Consider the following 9,986-nt stretch of genomic DNA (forward strand, 5'->3'; position numbering starts at 1 on the left):
GTTCTTTCCCCCAGAAAAAAACTGAAGACAGTTGCCCATCCTTGATGTATTCCATATCTGCTGCCAAATCTGCACTCCCCCACTCAGACACAATCCCAAAATAGGGTGTGATGCCTTTCCCGTTGACAAAGCCATAAGTCACGGTGAGCGAAACACACTCAACATCCTCCAATCAGTTAAATGAAAAGAGCTCTCCCCCTCTGTTTCCCACCACTTCAGCACTCATTATATCTCACATTAATTAATATAGGTACTAGGAAGTGAGATGATAAATTACAAAAACCCATTAACCTGATTCTGTCCAAACTGGTGACATATGGCAACCTATATGCTAGACAAATCTTCCTTGCTAATGTGGGAGTCCTCAGGTCTGAACTCCATTAAAGCAGCAGCCCCGAAAAAATATTTTTAATGTATGTACGTATGGAATGTATATTGGCGTGCGTGGACGGTGCATGCCTGTGGGAACATCAGAATTCATTAAATCAGTCTGATATGAGATATATTGAACAGGTTCCATCTGACGTCTGTTACTGGGTTGTTCTGTCCACTCCCAAAGGAGTGAATCATATTGACAGGTTGAATTATATCTCAAGAGATATTTTTCTCCCCTCCTCCAAAGGCCATTTGCAATCGCAGCACATCCACTGCCTCTTAAAAGTGAGCTCATCTGGCACTGGGTTGCATTGAAGTCCTCCACTGTGCCTGAAGGAAGAATGCTTTTGGGTGGTGGGAACGTGGAGAAGATGTGGTCTGTCCAGCTGTCCCTTGGAGTGCTAACCATCTTGATCTTGATGGTGTGCATCCCATCTACACATGGAGAGCCTTTTTTACTACAAGGTAAGCTGGAATAAAGACTAGATGACACAGGTAGGTGGTTATCTTTTTGCTTTGCTTTGCTGCTTGTCATGGCCATGCAACACTTGCTTATCTGGGAAAAAAAATTAAAATGAACCTTGAGCTGTACTAAACCATCAGTTAACACGGGTACTACCCAGAGACTTGTTCACATTAGCGTGAGCTAAAGCTGTCCTTCTAGTCTGCAGCTGGTCGTATGACACATTCTGCTAATCAGTAAAAATATCAAATCTGGTGAAATCAGGTAAGGGTAGCTCTTTCTTTCCTAAAAGAAAATTTCCAAGGAAAAACATTAAAATATCAGAGTAGCAATTCCAATATGCATCATATGAGATTTGGCAGCTCATAAATGTCAGTAGTAGGGTGCCGCTGAACTTTTTTTATTCGCAAAACTTCTTTTTATATGTTCTTCTCCCATAATTTAAATTAATCTTAGCTTGAACTTATTCTGCAGGGAAATGTCAATCATTAATCTTCTTTCTTAAAGAGACTTGGCAGTAGGAAAAAAAAAAGAGCAGCTAAATATAGGCTTGAAAATAACATTGTTTTTCAAATGATTTTTCCTCTTATATCACCTATTTATTTTTGTAATGACAACCAAAACATTCCTGAGGCCACTCTATCTAAATATTGCTTCGGTTTAGTTTTTACTAGAGTGTTTATAGGGGCTTTTTCCTGTAGCAAATCCCCCAAATGACTAAAAGTAGCTATTTTAAAATCATAACTGTCTTTCAGACTTAGGAAGGAGGCTTATAGCACTCCACGCTAACTGCAAGTTTTACACAGCGTGTAGCTTGCCCAGCTGCCTCGGGTTTATTTCTAGAGATCACAACCAGAACCAGCAGCTTCAGCTGCAGCATGAGGCAGGGTTGAGTCCGGCCAAATACTTGGAGCATCCCTTTGGCCAGGGCCCCTCAGCTTCTGCAGATTTATGTGACTTTAGTTAGTGGAGCTGATTCCCACATACTCTTGAGCATCCTTTAAGGCTCATCTGGTACAATGTTTTGTCTCGTGTATCAAAAATAGTTGCGTTCATCCCCCCACAGCTATGTAGGGCTAATGGCTATGTGAGACCATTTTCTCCTTTCTCGCCTCCTTGAGGGAGTGAGTGGAAGTCCTAAAGATCTTGGAAGAAGAGAAAATAAGCCTTTCTGCATAATTTCTTAGTATTTTCCATGGATTCTGTGGGCATCTTCTAGGGCTTTGTAGGGCCTGAGTTTGGGGCAGGGATGTTCAGACCAAAGATTTGGGGAATGGCCACTCTCCCTGTAAAATCTGGCTCCCGCTCTGTCATTCTCAAAACTGAATGCAACATTCAAGTTTCAGATGATTCTGGAAATCTGTTCAGCAGAACTGGGAGGGTCTCAGAGCCTTCAGAGCTCTGATTAGTCCCATCCCCTGCTTCCGTTGGTTTCTGCTGAACCCTTGTCCTTCACAACCATTCATTTGAGGGCAGAGCCACAACCACTAAAGCGAAACCACTGTGAAATCTCCCTTAAGGGGCCTCATAGAAACGTCCAAATTGCTTTAGGAGAGCAGCCTGGGGAGGTTTTTCCTGGAAAACAGAAAAATTCTGCGTGGCCTACAGCTACTGTAAGAGGCTTCCTTGGGGATAGAGAGGCTTGCTTCAAGCTCCTCCACGCTTTGGCTCTGTGCTTTAATACCACCGGCAATCAGACAGAGCAGCCCCAAGGCTGAGTGAGCGCAAGGACAGACTGCGGGGCTGCAGGGCTTCTCAGCCCCGGCACCCACACGGCAGCCTGCATGAGGAGCGAGTTCCCACATCTGTTGGCCCTGGGAAGGTGGATGGTGTGAGTGGGGGGAACAACCGCGGTTTTGAGAGGAGAGGATCTCGTGGGTTGCTGTCTGGCTTTGCAGAGGCATCCGCTACACCCGCCTTGCAGAAAAGGTCAGGACTGCCTAAATCAAGGTGATGTCTCTGGCTCTCTGCAGCCAGCCATGCTGACGAGGCTGCAGTGAGACTGGCCAGCAGCCCGGAGCTGGCAGGGAGGGGTCCCCCATCCTGCACCCTTTCGCTGCACAGCCCTCGCTGCCTGGACATTTCATACTGTGCTCACACACCTTCCTCTTCCTCTGAGCTCCTTCCACCCTGATGAAGTGCTGACAGGATACATTTTCCTCATGTATTTTCCTTAGCCGCCTTAATTTTTGTTTTAGTGTTGGGGGGGTGGGGGTCCATCTTTTTGTCATTAGAAATAGAGAAAGGTGTGTTTTATGTGCTGCAGAGAATCGAGTGCTTCCGGAGAGAGAAGACACAAATCACAAGGACACACTGCTGACTCTGCTTCTTAATAAGAAACTCGCATGGCGGAGACCAGAAAATATTGGTAAGCGAAGGGGGTGGGAGATCTCAGCATGTTGAATCTGTGTTTGCATGAATGTAAGGAACCCGCTCCTCAGGTTCCTCAGAAATACCAACTGCTCAGAAAGTGGAAGCACCCAGCATGGTGCCTACACGTGATTAATGTCAGCGGTTCTCCATCGTGGGGCTCCTGGTCCTGCTTTTGCAATGCGAGGTAAAGCTGCCCAAAACCACACACCCGAGATCCTCAGACATTCAACGCTGAGCTGGCAAGGAAAAATGTGTGTGTGCATAAGTAGTAACAAGAAGAGATGCAGCTGAGTCCCCGTGCCCTTGCTATCCCTGAGACTTGCGTACTATGCCTGGGGCATGGGCGAGGCTTGGGAGTCACCTCTCCACCAAACCCCGTACAGCCCCGTGTGCTTTTGAGATACAGCTCAGTGTCTTGCTGGTATGCTAAAACCAGCAGCATCTTGTGAGCACACGGGGCGGTGGGGTGGCATCAAGATTTTGCAGAGAGCGTACAGCTGAGATCCCTTGGGTCAGGTGTAGGTTGGGACAAGGGTAGTGGGAGCTCCTGTCTGAGCCTGAGCCCCTGCTGCTGCTGGAAGAGGTTAAGACAACAGGCTTTTCCCACACAGTGGCGAGACCAGACAGACCATGTGGAGGCTTTTCCTGTCTCTGTGCTCTGTGAACAGACAACAAACTTAAAGCCACCCGCATGTGGCTAAACTCAGACCTGCTGAAGAGACACTTGGGCTTTCCATGACACTACGCGCAGCGCTCTCCAGCGCCATAGGGGTTACAGGGGTCAGCTATTCCCAGGCCACCGCAGCCAGAGGAGGGTTTGGGCTGTATGTGGTGGTCTCAGAGCAGGAAGCTGCCCTTCCCTGTGAAAACAGCTGAGAACGGGGCCCAGCAAAAATTTTGTTATGAAAATCCATTTGTCAAAATCACTCAGTGCTCTTCCCCAGCCCCTTGTTAACGCAGTGAGGCAGTGGTTAAACAATCCTGGGACAAATAAATAAACATAAATAAATCAAGTCCTTATACTAACAAAGGCATTCTTCTTGCAAAGGGGATGCATTCAAGAAATAACATTTTTATGATTGGTTTATGGATTATTGCACTTATTACTCCTAGAGGAGGAAAGGCTGCATTTTATGCCAGACAATTGAATATAATGAATCTCTGAGCAGAGCACAGACAGAGGATTTACAGCAGGCAGTTTCTCAAGGCTTCATCCATAAATTAACTTCCTTCCCCCTGCCTGAGATAATCTGTTCCAAATTTCGACCGCTGTTCATTTTCTATTCATAGCAGTCATTGACCAAGCTTATGGTTTGTGGAAAGTTGAGCAAAAATAGGCACTTGAAACTCTGAAAGAGGTAAAAATGTGAAGAATAATAATAATAACAACAACAACAACAACATTAATAATGATGTAATCTCTTAAACGGCACTTTTGATTTGTAGCTATGCAGACCTGGCTGTCTCTACCTTATGGGTATGTAAAGACATGCTTAAGAGGAATCTGCCTGAGGTCATCGCTGGCAGTGCCAGGAACAGAGCCCCCACCTCCCAACTCCCAGCCCATCCCCGTCCCCGGACCGTCTCTCAAACTGAGCCCTGATGTAATGGATTTGCTTAGGAACTGCTGCTTTTTCTGTTGGATGAATATCTGTCAGAAAATATTCAGGATTTTTCATCTGAATTGTTTCCTTCTCCACGGAGAGAAGGAGAAGGCAGTCAGCTTTTTCTTGGCACCTTCCTGCTCAGTTTCAAATGCTTAAAAAATAGCCCAAGTCTGGCAATGTGTCTGTGTGCTGAAGTCTTATCTGACATCGGGGGGGAATTATGTCCTAAATCCCCTTGGAGATGCAGACCAACGCCTGCTGCCACGTTAGGAGCTGACAAAGGCGGCAGCTCCAGGGCTGGTTTTTGGCTGTCTCGTGGGGCCCAGCAGAGACATTCTTTAGCTCTTTCCTTGCTCTTCTGCTTATTTTAGTGCATTTTATCCCAAACTGGCACTTAAAACCAGCTGATCACTTTGCATTCCCCTCCTAGGAGAATTGCTGTAGTCCAGCCACTCATCTGTGAGCTCATTTTGTCATGGTGCTTTCCATCATTTCATCTATCTTACTAAAAAAAATTAACCGTTTTTGACATCAGTTTGAATCTGGAATAAGGTACCTCGGTCCTCAAGAGGGTTGAGAGTGAAATGGCCCATCCTGCAGCTTTTCCTATTGCCAGTCCAGGCCCTTCCCAATTCAGCTGGAGGTTTTAGATCCCATTCACAGGCACCTATCTCCCCTTGTCCTGGATGGGATATTAGCGCAGTTCATTCATCCCTCTACATAGCTTTTTGACAGTCTAGTACAGTACTGCTCAGCCTCAACATCTGTAAGTCTGATCTACGAAGTTGGTCCCCAGGTCCCTGTGCTCCCCTGACATTTAAAGCGTGGAATCTGTGCACTCACTGCTACGTTACTTTTCCTGTTGCTCCACTCTGCCAACCCTGATGTTTGCTGACTTAAAAAGCCATAAGCTATGCTAGGCTAAATCTGTGTCTTCTGACTTCTGCCTGCATGGGTGATGTGAGGATAAACAAGTCTTAAAGGAAGCAATGGGAGTTCATGTAAAAGGCCAGTGACAGAAAAGCCAGCATTAGAGATTGCTGTTAACAGGATAAAAATTAAAAAGCAGCAAAGAGGTTCACTTAAGTTGGTATCACACAGTATGTGACCTTGTTGGGCCAATTCCCCTAGAGCCTGGTGATCGATAAAGAAGCCTCCCTCATAATGGAGAATTAGGGTAAAGTCCCATAGAGTTCAGCAGAGAAATCCTGCTTTTCTGTCACTGTTTCTGCTACCACAGATTTGAAGATCACTAACAGGAATGAAATGATAACTAGGTCTTTTCTTGTCAATCCTTGAAGAGGTTAAATGAAGAAACTGCTTTTGATTTGAGCTTTGGGAAGCAATGCAGATACTGATCTTACTCTCTCCCTTCTTGCAGACTGGGAGCTGGCAAAGAAATTTGAAGAGCTTGAACAGGTGAGAGGAGCAAATGCATGGAAACATATATGCATATTGTTGTATGAATAGCTAAACAATTGTGCATGCTGTCTGTATGCCCTATTCTTCTACCTTTGCATCCTGCTACTCTTAATTCTGCTCCTATAATGTAAGCATATATCGCACAAAGAGAAAAGCAGAACCTGGGCTAAGTAGCTGCATGAGCTGGAAAAGATAAAAAGAGAGCAAGAGAGCTATAACTAGTGCAATAAAAGCTGATGCGGCTCTTGCCTCTGCTACCAGTGAAAAGCCAGCAAAGGCCAAGCCAGGAAAAAAATAAATGTGAAAGGAAATCTCCATGGAAGAAAAGGGAGGGAGAAGAGGAGGTCATGCTGTCTTCCTAGGCATTGTGTCAGCTGGCTGCATTAGATAATGGGTTGAAGTTAGAGGGATAGCCACTGCACGCCTAATTCAGAATGGTTTTTGTCTGGGCTCTTTACGAGTAAGGGAGGCAGAGCCCTGCTGTGCTGAGCAGAGTGCACACACACGCAGACAGCAAGAGGAAGCTCCATCCTACACCCAGTGCCCAGGAACAGGGAAAGGTGTGCAGCAACCTTGACGCGGCTCCCACTGTGCCCCAAACCCTGCAAGCAGTGGAAGCCCTTTTTCTTCTTTCTCAGGCCAGGTCCAGATGTTCATGTGGATCCTGGAGGTCCTGCCGGGTTCCACTTGGCTCTTTTCACTTCAGACTGAAAAATTACAGTGCAGCATGCCAGACGGGAGGCTGTCAGCTCCTACCCTAGCTCCTCGCTCCAGTGCTGAGGGACATTAAGCTCTGGCTTCCTGGGAACACGCTGCCAGAGCAGAAGTCTAGATGTTGGCCGTAGATGTTCCTAGTCTACTAGGAAAGAGTAGCTACAGATTCAGAAGAAATACCATGGACTTTCCACATTATAACCAAGGGAAGTTAGCAAGAACTGGGGGGAAGGGAGGGGAGGGACAACCCAGAGCAATGGAGAAGTGATGCTCTCTGCTGCAGTGGGTAGATGCCTGGAGACGTGATGGGCCTGGAGACATGATGGGGCATTTGTTTACTGATGTGTTTGTTTTTAAACAGCTGGAGAAGTTGAAGGATCAGCTCTCAACTGAGGAAGGCTCAGAGGTGGCCTATGCCTTGGAAAGCCTCTCAGCATCCCAGCCCAAAAAACGCGGTAGGTTTTGAGTTAGAGCCCTCAGCCATCCTGTCCAGCCCTCATCTCCAGGGCTTCCTTTGTGCAACAGAAACAGTGACAATAAACATGCCCCAAATATGCTGAAAAACAGGTTGGCAGCTTTTCTAGCAGTCCTGGCCCTCTCTTGTTAATGGCTGGCTGGTTTAGCAGCTGGTGAGAAGGACTGCGTACCCGACCCTGTCTGCTGTCGGGGCAGATACGTCGGGTCTGCATACCAAGGACCTCACTGGAGGCAGTCAGTGTTGCATCCCGCTTTTCACAGAGGAACGTGGGGTTATGTGGGCAACGAGTGCCTGTCCTGGAGGAGGTGAATTCTGTACGAACACGTCCCCGCTGCGCACCCCTCGCTTTGCTCTGGGCACAAAGCTAGTGCTGAAGGCATAATGAGGCATGTGGACTGCATGCGTTCCCCTCTGCCAAGGTCACTGCCTCCCTACAGAGAAAAAAGGAGCACTTGTTTGTGCTGCTGAAAAGCAGCTAAAAAGGATGTGGAAATCAATGAAGAACGCAGGGAGCTAAGATCTGGTAGGTCCCCCAGTTGGTCTCCAAGCTTCGTACAGTCCATATCCAGCGACTGAGGAGTATATTGCACCAGCGCTCCTGCAAGGCTGCCCCTGACAAGCACACGGACAATGCCGTTCACGCTGGCTTTCAGCGGATTCCTCTGCAAAGCAGTGGCAGCTGTAAACCAGAAGTCACTGATGACAGATCTGGCCTAAAAACAAAAAAGCTAGTTCTGCCCTTACGCCACATGCTCTGTGCATGTGCAAGTTGACAACTTGCCAAACAGCCAAGAGAAAATCCCTTTGTGCAAAGCTTGCTTAAGTGCTTAGGTGATCCTTAGACAATCTGCAATTTATAAGCAACCCTGGAGGCTGTCATTAATTTGGCTAATCTAATTCATGCCCCCACCAGTCTGGAAGGTTCAAATGTAGATAAAATTACTTCCCCTTGCCAGATTTAAATCAAATTCTGCCAGAAATCAAAGCAGAGAATCTTTGCCTTCATCTAATGCCCTTCCAGTCTGGATGGAGCCCGTGTCTCAGCATGAGCCTGCTGATTCAGTAGAAGCTTTCTCCCAAGATCCTGCTTTCAAAAACCAGGTAGAAATCTCTTCTCATATTTGACAATAGGAGACCCACACAGGATTCAAAGAACAGGGCATGCTGGTGGTACAGCTATTTTTTCCAACACCAAAATGTGCATCCTTCCCTAATCTATTTTTCTTAGAAGATCCCACAGAGATCAATTGCATTTGGAGGACAGTTAGCAACAGAGTGCTAGAGTGCCTAGATTTTAAAAAAAAATGTAATGACCAGATCCAGTCTGTCCAAGTCAGTATCTTGCTCTTCCAGTCAGCCACAGGTGAAAAACCCTGCACATACCTGTGAGGCAGCAAAACTGCTGGCTAGTAGACAGGAAAGAAAAAGCTGATTCCTGATATTGCTGAAGTAGAGCAAAAGGAAAAGCAAAGCCTTATAAATCAAGCAACATGGAAACAACTTTTAGACCTCTTAACCCTATAAGCAGCTAAAAGAAACACGTAGAACTGTTATATGAAGCCAAAGCTGGTTATTGAGATGTGCCTGGAAACCACAGTGCTGGCTTCACACCCCAAGTCTCTCAAGACATGGGTCTTTTGAAACTCGCTCCAGGGCTAGAGTAGGAAGCTGGAAAAAGTCACTTGGGTGCTAACATCTTTCTCTTGTATACCTTCCCAGCCTGCTTTTGGAAATACTGCATCTGAAGGCTTGCCAGGACTGGAGGATGAAGATGAGCCCTTCCCCAAACTGCCTTGCTGGGTATAAATGTGTTATGAGTTTGTTCTGTCCTCTCATCGTGCTAACTCGGATGCCATCCTCCACGACCACACCACAGCCAAGTATAACAGGGACCGTGACAGGAGCTGGTAGCCCACTACCACTCTCCACTGTTCCTTCCTTCCAGGTTAACCTACGGTCATCTTCTACTTGGAAGATGCTTCCCGATGTTCCTTGCTGTCCTGTGTGTGCCATTCAGTCTGCTGCCACTGTACACTCTTCCCTTTCTTACCAGGTCTCCCAAATACTGATTCAGTTCCCTTGAGCTTGGGCCTCTGCCCACATCTGCAGACGTTGCTCACGGTGGTGTCTGGGTTTCCCATCACCTCCTACGAGCAGGTCTGTGATGACCTAACACCCGCTGTTGGGACAGGAAGGCAGACTGGGTGTAATGTGAAGGGCTCAGGGCTGCCTGCCTCGGCTTGCTGAGCCAGAGCTGTTCCTCATCGTGTCTTGTCAGCATACACAGTAGGTTTGGGGGAGGACAGGCATGGAAGTCTGGATCCTTTGGATATCATTCCAATAAAGATTTTCTGTTGCACAGAAGCATGTGCTGTTTTCTTTCTCACCTCTTGCAGAGACCCAAGGGGCAGCACGTTTCCCTTGATGTAGGCCCTTGTTACCAAATGGTTCATGGGAAGTTTAGAATGGAAAAAAGGGTCCCATTAAACACCTAGCTGTCACAACACAGGCCTGTTTTAATGTGCCTGAGGAAGACGACCTTCCTTTTGACCAG

The 9,986-nt window shown here is 46.9% G+C and overlaps 1 protein-coding gene across 1 annotated transcript; it reads left to right on the plus strand.

Moving 5' to 3' along the window:
• Window positions 1-716: 716 nt before the first annotated feature.
• Window positions 717-9,708, plus strand: UTS2B (urotensin 2B). The gene is made up of 5 exons (XM_054835476.1): window positions 717-840; window positions 3,105-3,206; window positions 6,200-6,237; window positions 7,316-7,409; window positions 9,152-9,708. Exons 1-5 carry the CDS (start codon window positions 717-719, stop codon window positions 9,175-9,177), a joined length of 384 nt encoding a protein of 127 aa, XP_054691451.1. The 3' UTR covers window positions 9,178-9,708.
• The last annotated feature ends 278 nt before the right edge of the window (window positions 9,709-9,986 follow it).

Source organism: Grus americana, chromosome 9 (genome assembly GCF_028858705.1).
Source record: "Grus americana isolate bGruAme1 chromosome 9, bGruAme1.mat, whole genome shotgun sequence".
Taxonomy (NCBI): Eukaryota; Metazoa; Chordata; class Aves; order Gruiformes; family Gruidae; genus Grus; species Grus americana.